The following is a 26,705-nucleotide window of genomic DNA, read 5'->3' on the forward strand; positions in this document are numbered from 1 at the left end:
AGGGAGCACAGGACCCAAAATATTGGCCTTGTCAGTCTGTGAGCATTCTGTTGTCAAATGCTTCCTTCTGGACTTTTAAAACAAGTGACTTAGGTGGCATATTTTCAATTTGCTGCCCCCCTCCCCTCCCCCACTTTTAATTGTATATTTGAGTTGGCAGTTAAGGCTGCAAACTTATTTAAAATGTTTTTGATTGATTTAATCACACGAGTCTTAAGTCTGTTTAATTGATCTTGCAATTGAATTTGCATATGAGTAAAAACAATATTTATGAAGCGGGAGTGCATTTTCTTACACGAGGCTTGCACGTTTTGTAGAAGCATCATCTCACAGGCATTGCCTCCCATATGCGAGAGGAGGGATAATGTACCTTTGGAGATGGTGTTTTATACCTGTTTTTGGGGCAAGAATATTGCTGCTCAGTTGAATCTGGGGCAACTTATTAGTTGATTAAGGTAAAGGTAAAGGTACCCCTGCCCGTACGGGCCAGTCTTGTCAGACTCTAGGGTTGTGCGCTCATTTCACTCTAGAGGCCGGGAGCCAGCGCTGTCTGCAGACACTTCCGGGTCACGTGGCCAGTGTGACATCGCTGCTCTGGCGAGCCTGCACCAGCGCAGCACACAGAACGCTGTTTACCTTCCCGCTATAAAGCGGTACCTATTTATCTACTTGCACTTTGATGTGCTTTCGAACTGCTAGGTGGGCAGGAGCTGGGACCGAATGGCGGGAGCTCACCCCGCCGCGGGGATTTGAACCGCCGACCATGCGATCGGCAAGTCCTAGGCACTGTGGTTTTACCCACAGCGTCACCCACGTCCTCCATTAGTTGATTAATGTGTTGAAAAAACAACAACTGATGCTGTAACCAATTTGAACATAACAGCTGCATTACTAAAGCGTAACACTTTGAGTATCGACGTGGTTTGGCAAGATTTCTGGATTGGTGATCCACGCTTTGGATCAGCCAGAGATCAGAAGATCTCATAAAGAAAGGACACATAAAGAAAGTACAGTCATATAGTGGTGCCCCGCAAGACGAATGCCTCGCAATACAAAAAACTCGCTAGACGAAAGTTTTTTCCGTTCGCGATTTGCCTCGCAAGACGAATTTCCCCTATGGGCTTGCTTCGCAAGACGAAAACATCTCGCGACTTTTTTTCTTTGACTAAAAACAAAGACATGTTTTGTTTATAAAGTTAATTTATTTTCCCTTAAATTTTTGAACTGCTCTTTACAGTATGTGTGACTTTAAAGAGCAGTTAATAAACTGTTGTTGTACCAAATTTGGCTTTGTTTGGACTTTTTTTGACCATAGGAACGCATTAATTGATTTTCAATGCATTCCTATGGGATTTCGTGCTTCGCAAGACGAAAAATTCGCTAGACGACAAAAATTGCGGAACGAATTAATTTCGTCTTGCGGGGCACCACTGTACTTCTTGTTGCGTTTGCTTCAGGTTAAATCTTTTCAGGTTGCGTCCCGCGGTGACCCGGAAGTACCGGAAAGGGTTACTTCCGGGTTTCGTTGCTCATGCGTGCGCAGATGATGATGAAGAAGAAGAGTTTGGATTTGATATCCCGCCTTTCACTCCCCTTCAGGAGTCTCAAAGCGGCTAACAATCTCCTTTCCCTTCCTCCCCCACAACAAACACTCTGTGAGGTGAGTGGGGCTGAGAGACTTCAGAGAAGTGTGACTGGCCCAAGGTCACTCAGCAGCTGCATGTGGAGGAGCGGAAAAACGAACCCGGTTTCCCAGATTACGTGACTACCGCTCTTAACCACTACACCACACTGGCTCTCAATGATGCTCAAAATGATGTCACGCGCATGCGCAGAAGCGGCGAATCGTGACCTGCAGACTTGGGTAGCGTTCTGGTCATGTTGCGAACGGGGCTCTGGAACGGATCGCATTCGCAACCAGAGGTACCACTGTACTTCTTCAAGCAGCGCAAACTGGGGAACTCCCTGCTACAGGAAGAAGTGAGGGCCACCAACCTGGGTGGTTTTAAAAGAGGATGGGACAAATTCAAGGAGGGGAGAGGGCTCTTATGATTGGATCCTGTTTGCTGGTTTCACACACGCATTTGGTTGGCCACTGTGAGAACAGGATGCTGGACTATATGGTCCACGGGTCTGATCCAGTCTCTTCTTTTGCCCTTACCCGAGTCTGGTGGAAAACCAGAGCAATTCTACACTAGCCTTCTCCAACCCAGCACCCTCTAGATCAGGGCTCAGCAAACCTTTTCTTTTATATATATATATAATATTTTATTAGGTTTTAACAATAGAAAAGTTTAGAAAAATACAAAAAACAAAGAAAATGCAGAATTATAAAATACAAAAATACAGACATTAAGCACAAAAAAGAGAAAAAAACCAAAGTTATAAAATACAAAGATAGACATTTAAAACAAAATAGAAAAAGAAAAAAGCACATATAAAAAAAACTAAAATTCCCTCTTTCTTAATTTCTCCTCTTTGATTAACTTATTTTCCTGACTTCCTCACGTCTCCCATTTTTGTATCCCTCTTAAAAATTGGTTCAGCAAATTCATGTCCTGTTAGTCTATCTGTTATTGATCCAATCTTACATTTTACCTTGTTGCTAAAACCCCTGCAATTCATTTCAATGTCCTCAGCATTCAGAAATTTTTCAATATTTCTGCAAATAAGTTTTAAATTTCCTCCAATCTTCTTCCACCGACTCTTCTCCCTGGTCTCGGATTCTGCCAGTCATTTCCGCCATCTCCATATAGTCTATTAGTTGTATCTGCCATTCTTCCAAGATGGGTAGATCTTGTGTCTTCCAATGCTGAAAGTTTGCAGGGGTCAGCAAACTTTTTCATCAGGGAGCCGGTCCACTGTCCCTCAGACCTTGAGGGGAGCTGGACTATATTTTTTTGGAGGGGGAATGAATGGATTCCTATGCTCCACAAATACAGTGGTACCTCTGGTTGCGAACGGGATCCATTCCGGAGGCCCATTCACAACATGAATAGAACGCAACCCGCAGTGGCGCATCTGCGCATGTGCGGGTTGCGATTCGCCGCCTCTGCGCATGCCCGTGATGTCATTTTGTGCGTCTGCGCATGCGTGAGCGGCGAAACCCGGAAGTAAACCTTTCCAGTACTTCCAGGTCGCCGCGGGACGCAACCTGAAAAAACGTATCATGAAGCAAACGTAACATGAGGTATGACTGTAACCCAGGGGTGCATTTTAAATAAAAGCACACATTCTACTCATGTAAAAACACGTTGATTCCCGGACCATCCACGGGCCGGATTTAGAAGGTGATTGGGCCCGGCCTTAGTTTGCCTACCCATGCTCTAGATATTTGGGCTGCAATTCCCAACAGCTTCATTCAGTGCTAACCACGTTGCGAAAGGCTGTTTTATATTGTGATTCATTGCACACGCAGAAAGCCAGAGCAGGCATCTTTGAACCACAGTTTCTCTGTTGTAGATCTTGGAACCTCCATTGTGTAGGTTCCAGGCTATGTATGGTTTGCGCAAGCCGCAGTTTGCTGTGACGCCCAGGTTCAGTCTCCGTCCGGAATAATAGCTTTGCTCAAAGCCTCTGCTTGAATGAGGTAGCTTTGAAGGACTTGAGGACACTCGGAAGAACGATGTGTTGCTATTCCATTCTTGGCCTGAGTTGTATAAGTCGTGCGGCGTCGAGCATTTGATTATGCTGGATTTATTTTCAGACGTCTGGGGCTGTTCTTATTAACTGTCATCGCTTTGATCGAAAGCGTGTGGCGGATTTCTGCATCTGTAGCGCCTGGCTTGCATGCCTAAACAGAAGCCCTGGGTTTGCAGGTTGTGGCAAGGTGCAAAGAGGACCTTTGTGCTGCCTGCTTTTTACAATTTTAACTTGCATTTCACTGGGACAGAGTCGGTTTTCAAGATCGGTTTGGAAAGATGCTAAAGTGAGATTTTATTTATTCGTTTTATTCAGCTAAATTTATATCCCACTTGATTTCAAGAATACAGTGGTACCTCAGGTTACATATGCTTCAGGTTACAGACTCCGCTAACCCAGAAATATTACCTCGGGTTAAGAACTTTGCTTCAGGATGAGAACATAAATTGTGCTTCGGCAGCGCGGCAGCGACAGGAGGCCCCATTAGCTAAAGTGGTGCTTCAGGTTAAGAACAGTTTCAGGTTAAGAACGGACCTCCGGAACAAATTAAGTTCTTAATCCGAGGTACCACTATACCTTTAAGCTACTGGTACCCAAACTTTCTCAGGCTATTACTCATTCTCAGTGCCCCCTACCCTGTAAAAGGCATCATTCAGAATAGCGGTTTGCATGACTCACTAAAGAAGATAACAGCAATTCAAAACAGCAACGATGAATTGCACATTTATTCACAATCCAATTAAAAGTGTTTAATTCAATTAATTCAACAAAATTGATGAACTTGATCCAGTGATACCAGCTTTTCAAAGTCCGCTAGTCATTTACATATCCGGCACTCCCACTTCCACTGCCTCCCCCCTCGCCTCTTTGTGCCCCCCTGGGTAATCCCACTGCCCCATAGGAGGCAGTGCCCCCCAACGTGGGGCACCATTGCTCTCTAAGCAGTTTACAAAAATGTAAAAGAAAACATTAACATTCTCATTGATATATATATATATATGTATAAAAACCCCACACAGATAAAAACAGGCGTCTAAAAACATTCAAAAGAGGTTTAGAACCAGAAGTAAAGGTAAAGGGACCCCTGACCACTAGGTCCAGTCGTGGCCGACTCTGGGGTTGCGGCGCTCATCTCACTTTACTGGCCGAGGGAGCCGGCGTACAGCTTCCGGGTCATGTGGCCAGCATGACTAAGCGGCTTCTGGCAAACCAGAGCAGCGCACGGAAACGCCCTTTACCTTCTATTTATCTACTTGCACTTTGACGTGCTTTTGAACTGCTAGGTGGGCAGGAGCAGGGACCGAGCAACGGGAGCTCACCCCGTCCTTGTACCAAGATGATGGAGATGTCAAGTGCCAATCCTGGCTCTCGGGCATCTTCACTTGGTCACAAGTGGTTGGAAGCCAGGTGCAAAATGTGCCTGGCACCTGGCTAATTTCAAACGCTGCTGCTTGCCTTCCCCAGTATCCTACCTCCCACGGGGAGCAGCCCAGTGCTTCTGGAAAGGCAGCAAGCAGGATACGAAAGCAAGGACTTTCTTGCACCTATGCTGCCCAACACCTGGTATTCAGCAGCAAACTTCCTCTGGACCTGGGGGCTCCACATTTGGGGCAAGGAAAAAGAGAAAGCATTAATTCGTTCTGGAAGTCAATTCCAAAACCAAAGCGTTCCAAAACCAAGGCATGCTTTCCCATAGAAAGTAATGCAAAATGGATTAATCCGTTCCAGACTTTTAAAAGCAACCCCTAAAAAGGCAATTTAACATGAATTTTACCATCTGACGAGACCATTGAACCATAAAATGAAAGCAGCAAATAATGTACTGTAGTCACACACACAATCAATCAATCAATCAATCAATCAGTAGCTGAACTGGGTTCCACACAGTCGCAAAAACAAAAAAGAGCTGCCAAAACAAAAATGCAAAATAAATAGCAAAAACAGACAGATCTCAGTGCAACACTCAAAATGGAAGTGTGGCACTCAAATCGGAAGCATAACACTCAAAAAAGAGCATGCTAGGCTTCCGAAAAGAGTTTGCAATCTGGAACACTTACTTCTGGGTTTGCAGTGTTTGGGTTCCATGTTGTTTGAGTACCAAGGCGTTTGAGAACCAAGGTACCACTCTGTTTGTTTCACAACATTTATATACCACTTGGTCGCAGGAGACCTCAAAGTGGTTTACAAAACAATTTTTTTGCTTGAGAACCTATTGAGCGCATTGAATCCAGACCATCCCTTAGAGACAGTTAAAGGGGGTTATATATTGGCCTGCCATGTGGAGCTGTGAGCCGACGCATCGTGTCTTTAAATGCTCCGTATCTTCATTCATTAAGTAATTAAAAAATTATTTAAAATGCATTGCATCATTAACTATTATTATTAAAGTAAAATGCTTTTGATTTTTATTACCGTTAAAACTGGCTTACAGTAACAATAATAACATTTCATGACATTATTATTTATTAAAGTCCTATGTTATTTATTAAATTTCCATATTGTTAGCAATTTAACGCAGCCCGTCGGGTCCAAAGATTCCCAGAGCTGCATACGTAGGAGTAATAAAAACAAGGCAGCAGAGGGCAAAAGACATGGCACGAAAGGAAAAAAGGTGAGGAGGGAAGAGGAAAACAAGCAGAAACAGTTAAAAGTCCTTATAATGGCCAGCTTGAATGGGATTGGTTTGGGGATAGGAGGTATCTTAGTACAACTGCTGCTAAATGACCTTTTAAGGGATGGGAGGATTCAGATGGCCATTGATCTCACAGGTAAGCCTAATAATAATAATAATAATAATAATAATAATAATAGAGTCGGCCTGGTTTTCCATCTCTTTCTCTCTCTCTCCCCTGCAGTCTGATGAAATGGAAATATAATATAAAATAATTCCAGAAAGTCACCCTGTCCCTGGGTTTTTGCAAGCCTTCTCCCTCCCCCTCAGCCAGTCTGTACCTTCTTATAATACCATTTCAGTGTGATTTTTTTTTAAGCACGAGGTTGATGAATGATGCCCGTTTCTGTTGCAAATATTTCTGCTTCCAGAGGCAGCCTCATTTGACAATCTCCTGCTCTCTGAAAGAGAGATGACTCTTTGCAGAGCGCAAACGCCCTTCCTTTATTTATCCGCTCTTATTTTATTTTTATTTTTTTAGTTTGAAAAGAAAGTCTTGCTCTTTCCTCTCCCGCTTTCCCCCAACAGTTGGTCAAGTCCAGGGAAGGAAAATAATTTTTTTTTAAAAGTGGTCAGCACTGGCCCCCTTCAAAAGAAACAAATTGAAAGCAATGCAATTAAAGGTGTTGCGGGGAATTATAAGGTCTTGCAAACATTATGTAGCGATAAACCGCTAATGGGAAAGTGTGTCCCTTAATTAACAAGGAACATCACATTATTCTTAAATGTCTGGCTGCGGAGCTACTTAGTAAATTGGCCGGCTGGAGCTCGAGGGCACGTTTACACGAGGGATTTACACCAGGGTCTTGCAGCCTCTTTTGCAACTGGGGCCTGCCCCTTTTGGGCTATGTTGTTGTTATTGCTTAGTCGTTTAGTGGTGTCCACCTCTTCGTGACCCCCTGGACCAGAGCACGCCAGGCACTCCTGTCTTCCACTGCCTCCCGCAGTTTGGTCAAACTCATGCGGTAGCTTTGAGAACACTGTCCCACCATTTCGTCCTCCTGCAATCCATGGGACTCTCAAGAGTCTCCTCCAGCACCAGAATTCAAAAGCATCCATTCTTCGGCAATCAGTCTTCTTTATGGTCCAGCTCTCACTTCCATACATCACTACTGGGAAAACCATAGCTTTAACTATACGGACCTTTGTTGGCAAGGTGATGCCTCTAGTGTGCAATTACCCCAAGTTAATTCTACCTGTGCTTGATGAGTCTAGAAAGTGCATTTAGGATTCCAAGAGAATTAAGGATTCCAAGAGATTTTCGGGTTCCAACCAAAATGTGTTCAAGCATTATCTTCAGTTCTGTCGTTTGCTGATAGGTGTACATTTCCCATGCAAAAAGTCAGAAACAAATCTCTTGACCCAAGCATTTGTTATCCGGATGCGTACATACAATTTCTCCTGGAAAAGCAGTATATCGTTCCGCCGTTCATTCATTTAACTCGAGCCGTATCGGTCCAAGCGCCGTGCCCAGAATTCCTCTCATCTCTCAGAACTTATTTCAGTTTCCAGCTCCGTGTGACCACCAACTTTGTGCCGTCATCTTCACACCTTTTGTATCTTTAATCTTAACTTCGCTTTTCCAAAAATACCTCATAATGGTAATCATTGGTTCCGTAGTGAAGATTAAGCTTTAATTTCCTTGATAATTGCAAGCATCCATCTGTCTATCTATCGATCTATCTAATCATAGAATTGTAGAGTTGAAAGGGACCCATGAGGGTCATCTAGTCCAACCCCCTGCAGTGCCCAACGTTGGGATCAAACCCACGACCCTGAGATCAAGCGTCTCATGCTCCACCAACTGAGCCATCCCTGGTGCTCTATCTATCTTTATATCATCTCCAGGATTTATCTGAATATGTGACATGCCCCTTTTGCAATTACTGAACAGTTAAATAGCCCTGGGAGCAAGTCGCATTGTGCTCAGTAGAACTTCCCGCTCAGTAGACATGCCAAGGTTAGAAGCATAGCAAGCTGCCTTGTGTAGAGACAGTCCATTTATCTCAGTATTGTCTGCACTGACTGGCAGCAGCCAAGGTTTCAGGTCACCCTCACCTGGAAATGCCAGGGAATGAACCTGGGAATTTCTGCATTGAAGGCAGGTGCCCTATGACTGATCTAAGGGCCCTCCCCCAATTGGGGGTGGATTTAGGACTGGGACACGGGTGGCGCTGTGGGTTAAACCACAGAGCCTAGGGCTTGCCGATCATAAGGTCGGCGGTTCGAATCCCCATGACGGGGTGAGCTCCCGTTGCTCGGCCCCAGCTCCTGCCAACCTAGCAGTTCGAAAGCACATCAGTGCAAGTAGATAAATAGGTACCACTCTGGCGGGAAGGTAAATGGCGTTTCTGTGTGCTGCTCTGGTTCACCAGAAGCGGCTTAGTCCTGCTGGCCACATGACACGGAAGCTGTACGCCGGCTCCCTCGGCCAGTAAGGCGAGATGAGCGCCGCAACCCCAGAGTCAGCCACGACTGGACCTAACGGTCAGGGGTCCCTTTACCTTTACCTTTTAGGACTGGGTGAGCAGAGCACATGCTCTGGATTTGGAAAGGAGGTAGGAGGGCTCTAGGACCCTGCGAAAACTCTCACGCCTCCTTCCCAGGGCGCCATAGGGTCCCAGTCTGCCACTGCCCCAATGAGGCGGGAAGGAGAAGGATATATCAATGTATTTATTTTTTATATATTTCATCTAGAGTGGCTGGGAGCTGGGGGCACTGTTATACAGTGCTTTCGCTCCTTCCTCCTGGGCCATGTTCAGGAAGTGGTGGTGGGGGATGAGTGTTCAGACCCCTGGGCTCTCACTTGTGGGGTGCCTCAGGGTTCTGTCCTCTCCCCCATGCTTTTCAACATCTACATGCAGCCGCTGGGAGAGATCATCAGGGGGTTTGGGCTGGGTGTTCATCAGTATGCGGATGATACCCAGCTCTACCTCTCTTTCAAATTGGAACCAGTGAAGATCCTGTGTGAGTGTCTGGAGGAGGTTGGAGGATGGATAGCAGCTTGAGGTTGAATCCTGACAAGACAGAAGTACTGTTTTTGAGGGACGGGGACGGGCAGGTGTGGAGGACTCCCTGGTCCTGAATGGGGCAGCTGTGCCCCTGAAGGACTGGTGTGCAGCCTGGAAGTCATTCTGGACTCACAGCTGTCCATGGAGGCACAGTTTAATTCTGTGTCCAGGGTAGCTGTTTACCAGCTCCACCTGGTACGCAGGCTGAGATCCTACCTGCCCGCGGATTGTCTCGCCAGAGTAGTGCATCTTCTAGTTATCTCCCGCTTGGACTACTGCAATGCATTCGGGGATTCGAACCCTGGTCTCCCAGGTCCCAGTCCAGCACTCTTAACTATGCCAAGTAGAGATGGCTTGGGGAAGTGGATCTGCCTTAAAAGTTACTTTGGAAGAGTTGGGAGGGAAGGAATCGCGCCAGCATCAAGAGGCAGCGAGTTCCAAAGGTGCGTCACTGGCAACAGAGGTGGGCGGAAGTCCCTGGGCATGCCAGAAACAGCACTTTGGATCCCAGCCGTAATTCGGAGCTCTGATCAAAGAGCCTTCCTGGCAGCGTGGTCACTTTAATGAGGTCTCTGGCTGGTGATGGAAGCTGGACTTTTGCCACCAAGACAGCCCCCGTCCGGCCCACCAGATCATGCCAGCTTCCCTCCCGGTGTCCTTTAAAAGTGTAGGTTCAGTGATCTTGGCCGGAGTCCAGAGAGGAGTCTGCAAGCATGCCAGGACTTCTCAAGCCTCTTGTTTCTGAATGCTGGAAAACTTTCCAGAGTGGCACTGGACCATCGCAGTCTTTAATCAGGGTTCCTTGTGCATCGCAGTGGCCAGTGCGTTGGCAGAACGGCGGCTGTGCAAAGGTGGGGGATGAACAGCTGGTGCATGTGTACGTAAGACTCAAACTCTGGATGTCCAGCGGGCCTGAATGGTTAAATGGTTAAAGGAAGTCCTTTTTCATGCAACACATTTTTAAATAGTGGAAGTCTCTCCCACTGGAGACCTTGATGGGTGTCAGGGACTGGTTGGATGCAGAGTAAAGATGGGGAGGAACCAGCTGGGGAACCCTAAGGGATGAAGGCTCAGAGCCCAGGGATGGCAGGAGCTCGTCCTACACTCGAGTAGGACCCCGACAGAGACATATGCCTGACTGGCATGTTCTCTCCCTTCTGGTCGATCGTTCGGGAGCTTCAAAAGCTTTCTTCAGCCTGAACATCACAGCGACCGATGCCAACAGACATCGGCACACTTAGGGATCCGCAGAGTCTTCACAGCTTGCGCGACAGACCTCAGCAACTCAGCATTTTGGCTAATCTACTTTATATACATATAAACACACACGGAGCATTGTAACATGGCTCCCTCTCTCTCTAGCACCAGACAGCAAAGAGAAAGAACAAAAGACAATAGTCCACTTCACAGAACACAGTAACACAAACATCCTGTCTCCGTCACTTCCCACTCTATGGAGTCAAAACATACACCGTCATGTGAAACAATCCCATGACTGCAATCACGGAGCAGGAATTCTAACAAGGGAGTGGTGGTGGGATGATGGTGAGCGGTCCAAGGGAAAAAAGGGAGCAGGCTGAGAAGGGGTGTCAGAAGCTGGAGAGGTAACAGGCCTTAGGGAGGAGGGGGAGTCTGTGGCAGAGAGAAGCCTAGAATCGGAGGCAGAAACAAGGGAGGAGGGAGGCCGAGAGGCAGAGATGAGTCGGGCTGGTGAAGAGTCACGGGGTTCTGCCCCTCCTGCAGCGACAAGCTCCCCTCGCCACCTGGTCTCCCAGAACCAGAAGAGGCATGAAAAGGGTGGAGGAGAGGTTGGCCGCCTGCAGGAGCAGTCTCCGATTGCTTAGAGGGAACCCTAGAGTGGAGGAGATGTAGGTGACTGTGGAGAGGTGGGAATTTCCAAGCACAATTCAAAGTGTTGGTGCTGACCTTTAAAGCCCTAAATGGCCTTGGCCCAGTAGACCTGAAGGAGCATCTCCACCCCCATCGTTCAGCCTGGACACTGAGGTCCAGCTTTGATGGCCTTCTGGCAGTTCCCTCCCTGCGAGACAGGGAACCAGGCAGAGGGCCTTTTCGGTGGTGGCACCCACCCTGTGGAACATCCTCTCATCAGATATCAAGGAAATAAACAACTATCTGACTTTTAGAAGATACCTGAAGGGAAGTTTTATTCATAGCTGTCAACGTTTCCCTTTTTTTAAAGGGAAATTCCCTTATCCGAATAGGATTCCCCGCAAGAAAAGGGAAAAGTTGACATCTATGTTTTTATTATGTTTTTAATATTCTGTTGGGCGCCACCCAGAGTGGCCGGGGCATAAATATTAATTAATTAATTAATTAATGAAGAAGTGTTGGAATCTGGAAAGGAAACAGGGTTTAGTGAGCAGGGAGAATCTGTGGCAGAGAGAAGTCCAGAATCAGAGGCAGAAGATGAATCGGGAGGAGGGAGGCCGAGAGGCAGAGATGAGCCCAGACCCATTCCTGCGCGCATTAGGCCTTGCACTTCCCTTCAGACCCGTTTTTGCTAATAGCGAGCTAGCTCCAACTCCTTCAGTGTGATCTGCTGCTGACTCGCTCCTGCAAATGGGCCCCCTTTGGCCTGATCCTGGCCTCTTTCTCACGTCTCTGCGCCTTCTTCCCTCCTCACCTTCTTCCCCTGTGCTCCTGCAGCCTGCTGGAAACCATGTTTCACTACACCGACGAGCCCCGGTTCACCATAGAGCAGATCGACTTGCTTCAGCGCTTGCGGCGCACCGGGATGACACGTCACGAGATCCTTCATGCCCTGGAGACCTTCGACCGCCTCGACCAGGAGCACAGCGACAAGTTCGGCCGGCGGTCGGCCTACGGGGCCGGCGGCGGCTCCTGCAGCAACAGCACCAACAACGTGGCCGCCTCATCCTCCACCGCCACAGCCTCCACGCAGACGCACCACTCGGGGATGTCCCCTTCGCCCAGCAACAGCTACGACACCTCCCCGCAGCCCTGCACCACCAACCAGAACGGCCGGGAGAGCAGCGAGCGGCTCTCCGCCTTCAACGGGAAGATGTCGCCCACGCGGTACCCGCTGGCCAGCAGCATGGCGCAGAGGTCGTACAGCTTCGAGGCCTCCGAAGAAGACCTGGACGTGGACGACAAGGTGGAGGAGCTGATGAGGTGAGCTCTTGGGGCTCGGGGTGGGGCGCGCTCCTGTTGATGGGCTCGCCGTTAGCACCGCATCCCTTAATTCTGGCCTCCCTCTCCTCAACCGGGGCGCGCAAGGCGGTTTGACGAAAATCAGAGAAAGCGCAGAATTTCTCTGTGGTACCCCCAGATGCCATCTAGACCAACCCCCGCAATTCAGGGATCTCAAGTGTAGCATCCACGACGAGGGGGCATCCGACCTCTCCTTGAAAGCCTCCAAGGAAGGTCTACCGTCTCCCAAGGGAGCTCTTACCGACAAAAAGTTTTTCCTAACATATGTAGATTGGAAATCAGGGTACAATTAGAATAGAGGGGGATATCTCTCTGTGTGTGTTTTATTATTTATATTGTATTTTTCCTCTCTTTTCTTTCTTCCTTTGCCTTCCTCCCTTTCCTTTTGTTCTTTTTTTCTTTCTTTCTTTCATTTCATTTCATTTATTCTAGATAGAATTTTATTGTACAGTAGTATCTCGGGTTACAGACGCTTCAGGTTACATACGCTTCAGGTTACAGACTCCACTAACCCAGAAATAGTACCTCGGGTTAAGAACTTTGCTTCAGGATGAGAACAGAAATTGTGCTGCGGCAGCAGCAGGAGGCCTCATTAGCTAAAGTGGTGCTTCAGGTTAAGAACAGTCTCAGGTTAAGTATGGACCTCTGGGACGAATTAAGTACTTAACCTGAGGTACCACTGTATTGTGAAAACTTTAATGAAAATTTCCTGGAGAAAGTTCCTGCTACTGTTTAGCGGCTGCTCCCAGAGAGAGAGAGAGAGAGAGAGAGAGAGATGGATGGATAGATAGATAGATAGATAGATAGATAGATAGATAGATAGATGATAGATAGATGATAGATAGATAGATAGATAGATGATAGATAGATAGATAGATAGATAGATAGATAGATAGATAGATAGATAGATATGTTGCGGATGCTTTAGTCGAGATCCCTCATTGCATGGGGTTGGACTAGATGACCCTCAGTGTCCCCTCCAGCCCTGCAATCCTATGAATCAGTGTTTTAATTCTGTTAGTGTTTGTTTCTGTTTGTTTTTTTCAAATTATCGTCATCATCCCCTGACCCTAAGTTTCCAGATGTTCTTATTTTACCTTCAAACTGCCTTGAATCACCGTCAGGGAGAAAGGTGGTTATGAATTATAATTATAATAATAGCCAGAATTTCATGCGGCCCAAGCAGGCCTTAGATCGAGGTGGGGCACCTAAGGGCCATTTCCCCATCTGGCCCGTCTTCTGAGGGCCAGAAGACAGTGGTGGACAGGGCCAGAGGGGAAAGTGGACGGAGCAAGGAGCATAAATTCGTCATGAAGACATGTTCCTGCCGGGCAAAAGCATTTGGGGTGGGGTGGGGGGTCGTGGGCAGAGCCCTGAGGCCAGACGGTGAGGCCTGGAGGGGCCTAATTTGTCTACACAGGCTGGCAGCAGCTCTCTCGGGATTTCAGACTGGCCTCTTTGCCAACCCACCCCGAAGATGCATTTGAACCCGCGGCCTTTGATTCGCAGAACATGTTCTCTGTCCCCGAGTAACGGCTAAGTAATGCGCTAAGCTACACCCCCATGTGCAACACCCTAGTTTGATGCCAGCGCCGTCACCGGTGGGAGAGATTTATTCATCCCTCCGTAATGAAACTTTGTGCATCCCATATGGCCTGCATGAATTTACACGGACCGCGAGTCATCCGTTCTCCTCCTCGTGCGCTTTGATCAGCCAGCGACACGGATTAAAAGCAACGTCCGACGGCGAGGGCCACCCGTCAGGCCCTTCGCTCCCTCTCCCCCCCCCGCCCCCAATTAAACGCGTCTTCAACTCTGGCCCTCTTTCTTGCCCCCCCTCTTTTTAACCTTCTTCTTCTTCTTCGTCTCCCCTCCCCTCCCATCCACCCTCCAACCCCCCACAAAAAACTCCCCCTGTTTTGTTAGGAGGGACAGCAGCGTGATAAAAGAGGAAATCAAAGCCTTCCTGGCCAACCGGAGGATTTCGCAAGCCGTCGTAGCGCAGGTAACAGGTAAGAGCTTGGAAACGCCTCGCCTGGACCCCCTCTCCGTAGCTCAGCACCACCGTCTCGCCGCGCCTTCTCCTGCCGGCGCAGATGTTGGGATATCGCTTGGCTTTCTGCATTGCGGTGCAAATCTGTCAGCTTAGTCATGATAATGTATGCCTTTGATTTAAGACCCATTGTGGAACTTCCCTGGTGAATCAGTCTCTCTCTCTTTCTCTGCACCTCCCTTGCCCTGCCTGATCTTCTCTCCCCCTGTTCCTTACGCGGCTTACGTCAGCAGGATATCTCCCTGCTTTTCTTAGGAATGCTGTAACGAGCGTCAAGCGCTTAGCACCGAAATGGCTTTGTTTTTAAATTGTGAACATCATCCGCAGCCCTTCCGTTGAGAATGGGAAGGTGAGGTTCTGGCCCTTTTAGGATTCTGAATAGGCCATCCAGGACGTGGGTGGTGCTGTGGGTTAAACCACAGAGCCTAGGACTTGCCGATCAGAAGGTCGGCGGTTCGAATCCCCGTGATGGGGTGAGCTTCCGTTGCTCGGTCCCAGCTGCTGCCATCCTAGCAGTTCGAAAGCACGTCAAAGTGCGAGTAGATAAATAGGTACTGCTCTGGTGGGAATGTAAACAGCATTTCCATGCGCTGCTCTGGTTCGCCAGAAGCGGCTTAGTCCTGCTGCCCACATGACCTGGAAGCTGTATGCCGGCTCCCTCGGCCAATAAAGCGAGATGAGCGCCGCAACCCCAGAGCCGGTCACGACTGGACCTAATGGTCAGGGGTCCCTTTACCTTTACCTAATAGGCCATCCAGGCCTTGTGGGGTGCTTGGCTGGAAAAGCTTTTGTTTAATTGCACCCACGTTGTTTCATTAGCCCAATAACCCAACCTGCCTACTTAAACCAAGCGAGGGGTAAACACTTAAGGCTGTCTCCTCCCAACCCTTTGTCCTGCTTTCAGCGGTTCTCAACCGGCGGGTCCCCAGATGTTGTTGGACTACAACTCCCATCACCTCTAGCTAGCAAGGCCAAAGCTCAGGAGTGATGGGAGTTGTAGTCCAACAACATCTGGGGACCCCCAGGTTGAGAACCGCTGTGCTAGATGCTAAAGAGAGTGAATGGCTCAGTCAGGAGAGCATAAGGCTCTTAGAATTGTAGAGTCGGAAGGGACCTCCAGGGGTCATCTAGTCCAACCCCTTTAAAATACAGGAATCTCAGCTAAAGCATCCGTGACAGATGGTCATCCAGCCTCTGCTTAAGAACCTCCGAGGAAGGAGAGCCCACTTTCTCCCAAGTGAGACCGTTCCCTGTCAAACAGCTCTTACTGCCAGAAAGTTTTTCCAGGTATTGAGTCGCAATCCCCTTTCTCGTAACTTGAAGCCATGGGTTCGAGTTCTGTCTTCTGCAGCGGGGGGGGGGGGAACAACCTTGCTCCATCTTTCATGTGACAGCCCTTGAGATACTTGAAGATGGTTATCACATCTCTTCTCAGTCCCCTCTTTTGCAGGCTCAACGTACCCAGCTCCTTCAACCGTTCCTCATAAGGCTTGGTTTCCAGACCCCTTGATCATCTTCGTCTCCCTCCTCTGCCCACCTTCCAGCTTGTCAACATCCTTCTTAAACGGTGGCACCCAGAACGGGACACCATATTCCAGGTGTGGTCTGACCAGCGCAGAATAGTGGTGCACTGGTACCTCGGGTTACAGGCGCTTCAGGTTACAGACTCCGCTAACCCAGAAATAGTACCTCGGGTTAAGAACTTTGCTTCAGGATGAGAACAGAAATCGTGCTCCGGCAGTGTGGTGGCAGCAGGAAGCCCCGTTAGCTAAAGTGGTTCTTCAGGTTAAGAACAGATTCAGGTTAAGAACGGACCTCCGGAACCAATTAAGTACCGTATTTTTCGCTCTATAAGACGCACCAGACCACAAGACGCACCTAGTTTTTGGAAGAGGAAAACAAGAAAAACAAGAAAAACAAGAAAAAAAATATTCTGAATCTCAGAAGCCAGATCAGCAAGAGGGATCGCTGCGCAGTGAAAGCAGCAATCCCTCTTGCTGTTCTGGCTTCTGGGATAGCTGCGCAGCCTGCATTCGCTCCGTAAGACGCACACACATTTCCCCTTACTTTTTAGGAGGGAAAAAGTGAGTCTTATAGAGCAAAAAATACGGTACTTAACCCGAGGTACCACTGTACTATGACTTCCCTTGATCTGAACACTCAACTTCTGCTGATGCAGCTGGGAATAGATTCTTTGGTTTCTTCAGCATCCTCTGTCTTCCGGCCTCCCTCCTGCATCTGATTCAGGACTGCTCACTAAACCCTGTTGCCCCTTCGGCTCCCGACACCTCCCAGTCTTCTCCCTCTTCTTCCCTCTGCCCAGCCATCATCACCCCCTGTCTCTGAGCCGCCTTCTCCTGGGGATTCCCTTGGCGGTTCCCCAGCTGGAGCCTCTCACTGCTTCTCAGCATCTATCCAGCCCATGACATTCTACATGTTTACTCTTGAGCTTAAGGACCGCTGAGTACAGCAGGGCTTGCTCTCAGTTAACTGGGAGCATAAGCCGCATAGAATTTCCCCCCGCTGGCCTTGGCTTTAAGGGGGGAATTTGTTTAGGCCTTGTTTAAAGGTAAAGGGACCCCTGACCATTAGGTCCAGTCGTGGCCAACTCTGGGGTTGCGGCGCTCATCTCGCTTTACTGGCCGAGGGAGCTGGCGTACAGCTTCCGGGTCATGTGGCCAGAATGACTAAGCCGCTTCTGGCGAACCAGAGCAGTGCACGGAATCGCCATTTACCTTCCCGCCGGAGCGGTACCTATTTATCTACTTGCACTTTGATGTACTTTTGAACTGCTAGGTTGGCAGGAGCAGGGACCGAGCAACGGGAGCTCACCGAACCGGTGACCTTCTGATCGGCAAGTCCTAGGCTCTGTGGTTTAACCCACATCACCACCCGCGTCCCTTAGGCCTTGTTTAGGGAAGTTTTTAATGTTTAATGCTGTACAGTGGTACTTCGGGTTAAGAACTTAATTTGTTCCGGAGGTCCGTTCTTAACCTGAAGCACCACTTTAGCTAATGCGGCCTCCTTCTGCTGCTGTACTGCCAGAGCACGATTTCTGTTCTCATCCTGAAGCAAAGTTCTTAACCTGAGGTATTATTTCTGGGTTAGCGGAGTCTGTAACCTGTAGCGTACGTAACCCGAGGTACCACTGTATTGTGTTTTTAATATTTGATTGGGAGCCGCCCAGAGTGGCTGGGGAAACCCAGCCAGATGAGCGGGGTATAAATAATAAATTGTTGCTGTTGTTGTTATTATGATTATTGGCTAATACGGGAGGCCTGTTGCACCTGGGAGCCGACTGCAATGACGACAGCGTAGAAGGGCAAGTTATAAATCTAAATAACAAATAGATGCAAAGACTAAATTAAATAGATGGATCATATCTCTTGCATCGTGTGGTGGCAGACCCCGGAGTGCTCACTGCAGAAGTGTGTTGCGTGCCTGCGTAAGGACAATAGCTTTGCTTCGAATCTTGACAGCCGGGCCTTTCCGGCTTAAGCGAAGGGCTTTGTGAGCCCCCTCCCCTTAATTTGTCATTTCAGCGCAGGCTGTTTCCGAGCATAATTCCCCTCTCTTCTTCTTCTGAATAAGCAGCAGTGAGCTTCTGGTTTATTGTTGTTAACTCCTCTGACCCAGGCAGGCATTTGACAAAGCAGCAGGCAGCGTTCTCTGGAAATGTGAGGCTTAAATCAGGGGCACAGAACCGTTATCGTACATTTGCTCATATGAAAGCTTCCAGGGCCCGTGTGCCAGAGGATGTGTGATCAGATGGGAAAAGGGGTGGAGTAACAGATGAAACTCTCTATTACAGTGGACGCTCGGATTGCGAACGTGATCTGTGCAGGATGCACGTTCGCAACCAGCGTCTGCACACATGCGGGTTGCGATTCGGTGCTTCTGCGCATGTGCAAAGCGCGATTTAGCGCTTCTGCGCATGCCCGACCACCAAAACCCAGAAGTAACCCGTTCTGATACTTCCAGGTTTCGGCGGTCTGTAACCCAAAAAAACTGCAATCTGAAGCGTCTGTAACCCGAGGTATGACTGTGTTAGTCATCATAGTAGTAGTAGTATCTGGCCCTGCATCTGTAGATCTTCGGGTGATTCGCAGCCTAAAAATACTAATACCGGTAGTAGAAATGATAAGAATAATATTTATACCCCGCCCATCTGGCTGAGTTGCCCCATCCACTCTGGGTGGCTTCCAACACACATAAAAACAAAATAAAACATCAAACATTAAAAACTTCCTGACACAGGGCTGCCTTCAGAGAACTTCTAAAGGTTGTGTATTCCTTCCCTCCTTGACATCTGATGGGAGGGAGTTGCACAAAAAACACACAGTCCACAATAAAAACAAGAACAGAAACAAACCAATATCCACTCCCCTCATCGCCTCCCACAACACATTTAAAAGGGTATCGGATGTAATCAGCCGAAGGCCTGGATTAAGAGGAATGTTTTTGCCTGTCGCCTAAAGGTGTAGGATGAAGGGGCCAGGCAGGCTTTCATGGGGAGAGCATCTCACAAATGGGAAAAGCCCCGTTCTCGTGTTGCCACTCTCATGAAGGATGCACATGAAGATATACTGTGTCCTGTTCTGGGCACCCCAATTTAAGAAGGATACTGACAAGCTAGAACATGTGCGTAGGAGGGCAACCAAAATGGTGGAGGGTCTGGAAACGAAGCCTTATGAGGAACGGTCGAAGAAGCTGGGTAGGTTTAGCCTAGAAAAGAGGAGACAGAGAGGAGATATGAGAGCCATCTTCAAGTATCTCATGGAAGAGGGAGCAAGCTTGTTTTCTCCTGCTCTGGAGGGCGGGATTCGAACCCATGGCTTCAAGTAACAAGAAGGGATATTCCGACTACACACCAGGAAGAACTTTCAGGCTGTAAGAGCTGTTTGAAAGTGGAACCGAGTTTCTCGGGAGGTTGTGGGCTCTTCTTCATCGGATGTTTTTAAGAAGAAATTGGATGGCCGTCTGCCATTAATGCTTTAGTTGATATTCCTGCCTTGCAGGGGGTTGGACCAGATGACCGCTGGTGTCCCTTCAATCTACAATTCTATGATTCTTTGCACAGCAGGCTATCTTGCAGTCACGCTAAAGTCACCCACCCCACCCTCTTCCCCCCCCTTCCTCCGAGCAAGAAGTATTTCTGTATTTCAGGGGCACATTCTAGCTAAGCAGGGCCCGTAAGACAGAGTTGTTCCGCCTGGCTTTTGGCTTGGAATCAACTTGATCCCCTTCCTCCTCTTTCCTTTTCCTTCTGTGATGGAACTCCTACTTGGGGACTTCCCTGGCTTTTTTCTGGCCCACGTAGGACCAGTCTGGGTAGTTGGCCTTGGTGAAGATTTGACGTTTTCATCCCCGAAAAGGTGTCTTGAGTTTCTGCTGAAATGAGGCTGCATTTTAATGTTGTATTTTAATCTCGTTTTTTTAAGTTGTATTTCAATCAATTGTTTTATATCTGGTGTTAGCTGCCCTGAGCCCAGTCTTGGCTGGGGAGGGCGGGGTATAAATAAAATTAATAATAATAATAATAATAATAATAATAATAATAATAATAATAATAATAATAATTTATACCCCGCCCATCTGGCTGGGCTTCCCCAGCCACTCTGGGCGGCTTCCAAAAGAATATTAAAATACTATAATACATCAAACATTAAAAGCTTCCCGAAACAGGGCTGCCTTCAGATGTCTTCTAAAAGCCTGGTAGTTGTTGTTCTCTTTGACACCTGGTGGGAGGGCGTTCCACAGGGCGGGTGCCACTACCGAGAAGGCCCTCTGCCTGGTTCCCTGTAACTTGGCTTCTCGCAGTGAGGGAACCGCCAGAAGGCCCTCGGTGCTGGACCTCAGTGTCCGGGTAGAACGATGGGGGTGGAGACGCTCCTTCCTTATTATTATTATTAGTCACAGGACTTGGGAAGTGGTCGTGGTGGGGATACACAGAGCAGGGCTGGTGAGAAGGAATCTGGTCTGAGTAGAGGGCTGGAGAAAAAAGCCTGGGAGGCTGGTTGAAATTTTGTGTTTGGCTTTCTCAGGCGTGCCAGCTTGAGGTCCTTAGAGAAAAAGGGCAAGCTATAAATGCAGTGAAACAATAATAAAGTAATGCCATGCAGCAAAATAGAGCAGAAAAGCTGAAAAAAAGGGAAAAACCCAAAAGCATGCTGCTGCAGTTAGTTGTTGTTGTTGTTTGTTATTATTATTATTATTATTATTATGGGAAGCCCTACACAAAGCAGCAACTGATAAGCACTAGCCCAGAATAACAACAACAACAACAACAATAATAATTTTTTATTTATACCCTGCCCTTCCTGGTTCAAAAACCGGGCTCAGTGTGGCTAACAACAAATTTAAAACACTTCATTATAAAAGCAGCATAAAATACAGTATAAAAACATGAATAACAATAAAATTCAAAAATCAATTACCGTATTTTTTGCTCTATAAGACTCCCTTTTCCCCTCCTAAAAAGTAAGGGGAAGTGTGTGTGCGTCTTACGGAGCGAATGCAGGCTGTGCAGCGATCCCAAAAGCTGGAACAGCAAGAGGGATTGTTGCTTTCACTGCGCAGCGATCCCTCTTTCTGTTCTGGCTTCTGAGATTCAGAATATTTTTTTTCTTGTTTTCCTCCTCCAAAAACTAGGTGCGTCTGGTGCGTCTTAGAGAGCGAAAAATACAGTAAATAATCCCCAGGGCTAGCTGGCTGAATTGGTCCTACTTGGGCCAGCGAGGAGGCCAGGGGAGAATTCGCTGTGGGGTCTCGGAGCGGGTGATCTCAGAGAGGAATGCGGAAGTCTTTTATTTATAGAAGCTGCCTTTCAAGGGTTGTGTAGTAAGACAAACAAGACGCTGATGGGCAGGGCAGCTTATTAATAATACGCAGATAAGGCGAATGACAGGGTGAACCGGAGCTAATAATAGCCTGTGCAGGAAGACCCAGTGGAAAGGGGCTCATGCTTTCATGCTTGCGCCCTCTAGAGATGAGATTGGGGAAAAGCACGCAGTGGAACTAATTTGGGATGCGGGGGAACTGTGATGGGGGAAGGGGGTCTCCCAGGGTCATCAGCCCCGGTCGTGTTCCCCGGGCAAAAAGGGTGTTTCAGTGGAAACCAGTCTGCTGGCAACCAAATAAAAATGCGAAAAGAATACGTTTCAAATGTCGTGTTTAAAACACACTGTAAAAATAAAGCTCTGCCTCAAAGCTGTGAATTATGAAGTAGATACAGAGTGCTTTAATGTGTCCAAAGCCCTTCCCTTGATCACAGTGGCCTGGTTTTCATAAAATTGTACAGTTGGAAGGGACCCAGATCTTGGTTTTTTGGACTACAACTCCCATCATCTCTAGTAGGTGGGACTAGTGGTCAGGGATGATGGGAATTGTAGTCTGAAACCAGCGGGAGGCACAAGTTTGGGAAACCCTGATCTAGTCCAGCCTTCTGCAGCGAAGGATCCACAGCTAAAATTCAGGAATCGGTTCTCACCAAACCAAACTGTGTCTTTGCACGAATGCATGTGTGTGGAGATTGTGGGGAGGAGGTGATTGTGGCCACTTTCCATCATTCTGCTGCTGTGCTGAAGTAAACCATGGTTTGGCTTAGCACACTCTCTGAACATGAGGTCGTGTTTTCGCTCTCTTGGTGCCATAGTTAGGCTGTTCGTCAAAGGAGGATGAAACCACTAAACCCAGTGCAGTGGCAACCAAGGAAGAGCAAAGAAGCCACAATGTCCTCTCCCAGAGCCTGTGATCATGCACACTAAACCGTGGTTTGGCTTAGCACAGGGGTCTGCCACCTACGGTCCATGGGCCAGTAGCGGCCCACGGGGCTCGTCTAACTGGCCCATGGCGACCCCTGCTGCCCCCTGCCGCCCGCTCTTACTGACTTCTGGGTTGATGGTGCCTGTGTGCATGCGCATAGGTGCTCCTACGACCCGCATATGCACTGAAAATAGCGTGCGCGCACGCGTGCAGGACAGAGAAGCGCCCGTGCGCAAGCGCACATGCTATTTCTGGGGCACATTTAGGTCGGAATGTGCCGGAAATAGTGTGTGTGCACACACATGCGGGCTCCTCCAACCCAGAAGAGTGTGCGTGTGCACACACTGCGGCCCATCTTCCAACAGAAGGAGCGTGGACCAGCCCATTGGTCCGGTAAGCTTGCCAACCTCTGGCTTAGCACCACACGTGAGCCAGTGCACTGAGTCATCTATCCAGGCACTTCGAGTCCAGATCCTAAAAATAACACACAGGGGAGTGTTTAATGAATGATACGCTTCCCGTTTTGAAAATGCAAAGAGAAGTAGATTTCCTGCCTATCACGGAAGTTACGGTTAATCTCTGCCCCTCCCAGGAATGCCAGCTTGGTGCCACGACCGTTGGCGCCCAGGGCTGTGGGTGCCATTCAGCTTTCATGGCCTTGGCACCGATATTTGTGGGTACCCGGCCCCTTCATGGGGCATGGGACGCAGGTGGTGCTGTGGGTTAAACCACAGAGCCTAGGGCTTGCCGATCAGGAGGTCAGCGGTTCGAATCCCCGCAACGGGGTGAGTTCCCGTTGCTTGGTCCCAGCTCCTGCCAACCTAGCAGTTTGAAAGCATGCCAGTGCAAGTAGATAAATAGGTACCGCTCCGGCGGGAAGGTAAATGGCATTTCCGTGCGCTGCTCTGGTTCGCCAGAAGCGGCTTAGTCCTGCTGGCCACATGACCCGGAAGCTGTACGCCGGCTCCTTCGGCCAATAAAGCGAGATGAGTGCCGCAACCCCAGAGTTGGCCACGACTGGACCTAACGGTCAGGGGTCCCTTTACCTTTACCAGGGCCCCAGGGAGTTGCTACCTATGGCCCCTCCCCACACCAAAAAAATCATTCCGTATCTTGGACTATCACCCACTCCCTTTTCTTCCTCATGCAAAGTTATCTTAAAGATGTGGCAATTTCTATCACTTTCTTCCCGGTCTGCATTTCTGATCCACCCAGAACTGACTGCTGTTACTCCTGGGTAGTGCGCATGCGTGGCTGTATCGTTCTGTCCAGAGCAGAATGAACGGCCAAGTGAGTCATTCCACTTCCTGGTGGACGTGTTCGTAATGTCCTATAAGCTGCTATTCTGCGCTCGCTGTCTCTCTCCCCCCCTCCCCCAAGTCGTTGTCTATCTATGTAAGCGGTAGGAGCAATTAATCACAATAATGTCATCTGAAAATTCGGTCTCTTAAATGTGAGAGCTCAAACCCATATATATATATGTAGGGACTCTTTTTAAATTAAAATAAGAGTGCCCGGGTCTGTGTTTTCTTGCCCCAAAGCACCCAAACTGTGTGTCCAGAGTAGGGTTAGGGATCCCAATCCAAAACTGGTGTCACGATGTTCCATGCACCTTGCAAAATGTTCCTGGTGGAATGCAAACTCAATATAGGATTTCATGCAGAATGGGGATATTAAGGCGGTGGTTCCCGAAGCAGGGAGTTTACCACCCCCTGGGTGGCAGTGGGATTACCCAGGGGAGTGCCAGGGTGCTAACTGGAATAAAATATTGGGGGCCCCAGGTAAGCCCTGCCCCACATAACTGATCATAAAATGCAGCCCACACAACCACACCATTTGAATGGCAGTGCCCGTAAACCCTGCGATATCCCTTTTGACACCAAATGTGGTCGCACCATAGATTTTGTCTGATGGCGTTATGATAAATAGGCAGTTTTATTTTCAGCTCCTTTCCTAATGCTCCCTGGCAGGACGGGAATTGGGAACAGCGTGTGTGGCTTGATCACAGGTTGTCCGTAGGGCGTGATGAAAACTTGTGCGCAAGAGGAGGAGCCACACGGTGTGGCAATCAGTTGCATAGTTTCTCTTTCTCCCTCTCTGTGGACTGATGATACGATACGATACGATATGATACGATAATCTTTATTGTCATTGTCCCATACAGAACAACGAAACTGAAAAATATGCATAAGACATTCAAAACCCAACAAGCCTGCTATCCCAGCTATCCCAACCTGGTTAGCCCCCTAAAAAATCTGATACCCCATTTTTAAATACAATATACTCCCACAGAGACTCCTTATACTGCATTTAAAACCAAAATTGCATTTGGGTAGAAACTGTTTCTCAGGTGGCTAGTCCTAGTCTTTATAACTACATTAGTAAAAAAACAACCAGTGTTTTGAATGCATTATCAACATGCAACACCAGATGGCGCTGTAAAGCACAAACTTTTTCTATGCGATTTTACATAGCGGTTGTTTTTTTCTTTCCGTTTTATTATAACGTTTTAATTTATGACTTACTTACAGCGGGTTTTTCCCCTGTGTGTAGATCCACCTTTTTTCTCTCCTCTCTTTGCTCTTGCCTGCAGGTATCAGCCAGAGCCGGATCTCCCACTGGCTGTTGCAACAGGGATCGGACCTGAGCGAGCAAAAGAAAAGGGCCTTTTACCGATGGTACCAGCTTGAGAAGACAAACCCCGGTAAACAAAACCAAGCCGAGACACTCCAGCTGTTCCCTCTGAACCAAACCTTTTGCCCAGCGGCTGTGAGTGTTGTTGGCTTCATCGTGCTTCGGTCGGCATGGACCTTCCCCTCTCTCCTCCCTCCCTTGCTCCCCCCCCCCCCAGTTACAATCCATGCTCAGGAATAGGGGTGGAAGGGGGTGGGAGGAGGCTTGCATTGGGCACAGGAAGGTATGGGAAACTTCCCTGCAAACGGGTCTGTATCGGGGACCTTGTTTTCCAAAGAGGGCTGGCAGATGTTTGGAGCGCATGTGGAATTTACGGCATCAAATTTCAACTTGAAAAGTGCGCTGGACAACATTGTGTGGCGATTCCTTCGCTCGTCAGCAGGCGGCGCTGCTGTTTTGTTTAACCGGAGGGAGATGGTAGGACAAGAATGGGAACTTCAAATGCCATGACAGCTATCGCCCGTGGCCTCTGAATTCCTGTTTATTTGGTTTCTGTCCTCCCGCCTCTCAGTCCTTAAAGGTAAAGGGACCCCTGACCATTAGGTCCAGTTGTGGCCAACCCTGGGATTGCAGTGCTCATCTCGCTTTACTGGCAGAGGGAGCCGGCGTACAGCTTCTGGGTCATGTGGGCAGCATGACTAAGCCACTTCTGGCGAACCAGAGCAGCGCACGGAAACTCCGTTTACCTTCCCGCTGGAGTGTTATACCTATTTATCTACTTGCACTTTGACGTGCTTTCGAACTGCTAGGTTGGCAGGAGCAGGGACCGAGCAACGGGAGCTCACCCCATTGCGGGGATTCGAACCACTGACCTTCTGATAGGCAAGTCCTAGGCTCTGTGGTTTAACCCACAGCACCACCAGCGTCCCAGTCCTTAAGTCCCAGTCTCAGTCCTTAAGGATCCCCAAAGGCAACAGATGTAAGATCATGCAATAAGAGTGATGCAGTGGATTGCAAATGCAGTGATGCAGAGGATTGCAAATAATAATGCAGTGATGCAGAGGATTGCAAATAATAATAATAATAATAATAATAATAATAATAATAATAATAATAATAATAAATTATTTATTATTTATATGCCGCCCATCTGGGCGGCTTCCAACAAAAGATTAAAATACAATTGTTTAGTTGTTTAGTTGTGTCCGACTCTTCGTGACCCCCTGGACCAGAGCACGCCAGGCACTCCTGTCTTCCACTGCCTCCCGCAGTTTGGTCAAACTCATGCTGGTAGCTTCGAGACCACTGTCCAACCATCTCATCCTCTGTCATCCCCTTCTCCTTTCCCAACATCAGGGTCTTTTCCAGGGAGTCTTCTCTTCTCATGAGGTGGCCAAAGTATTGGAGCCTCAGCTTCAGGATCTGTCCTTCCAGTGAGCACTCAGGGCTGATTTCCTTCAGAATGGAGAGGTTTGATCTTCTTGCAGTCCATGGGGCTCTCAAGAGTCTCCTCCAGCACCAGAATTCAAAAGCATCAATTCTTCGGTGATCAGCCTTCTTTATGGGTCCAGCTCTCACTTCCATACATCACTACTGGGAAAACCAAAACTTTAACTATATGGACCTTTGTTGGCAAGGACCGGCAAGCCACTCCAGTATCCCTGCCAAGAAAACTCCATGGACAAAGACAACAAATGCTAGAAACTTGTTGTTTCTTTAAAAGCTAGAGGATTTTTGG

General features: G+C 48.2%; 1 protein-coding gene across 8 annotated transcripts in view; it reads left to right on the top strand.

Annotated features, from left to right (window-relative positions):
* Window positions 1-26,705, top strand: part of HMBOX1 (homeobox containing 1) — a 126,748-nt gene that overhangs the window by 69,514 nt on the left and 30,529 nt on the right. For all 8 annotated transcript variants that reach the window (XM_082217767.1, XM_082217766.1, XM_082217770.1 and 5 more), the window contains exons 3-5: window positions 11,992-12,477; window positions 14,443-14,528; window positions 24,927-25,037. In XM_082217767.1, coding sequence (XP_082073893.1) covers window positions 11,992-12,477; window positions 14,443-14,528; window positions 24,927-25,037 — 683 coding nt within the window. The remainder of the gene's footprint in view (window positions 1-11,991; window positions 12,478-14,442; window positions 14,529-24,926; window positions 25,038-26,705) is intronic.

This window comes from Podarcis vaucheri, assembly GCF_965113315.1.
Source record: "Podarcis vaucheri genome assembly, chromosome: 3".
In the NCBI taxonomy this organism is placed as follows: domain Eukaryota; kingdom Metazoa; phylum Chordata; class Lepidosauria; order Squamata; family Lacertidae; genus Podarcis; species Podarcis vaucheri.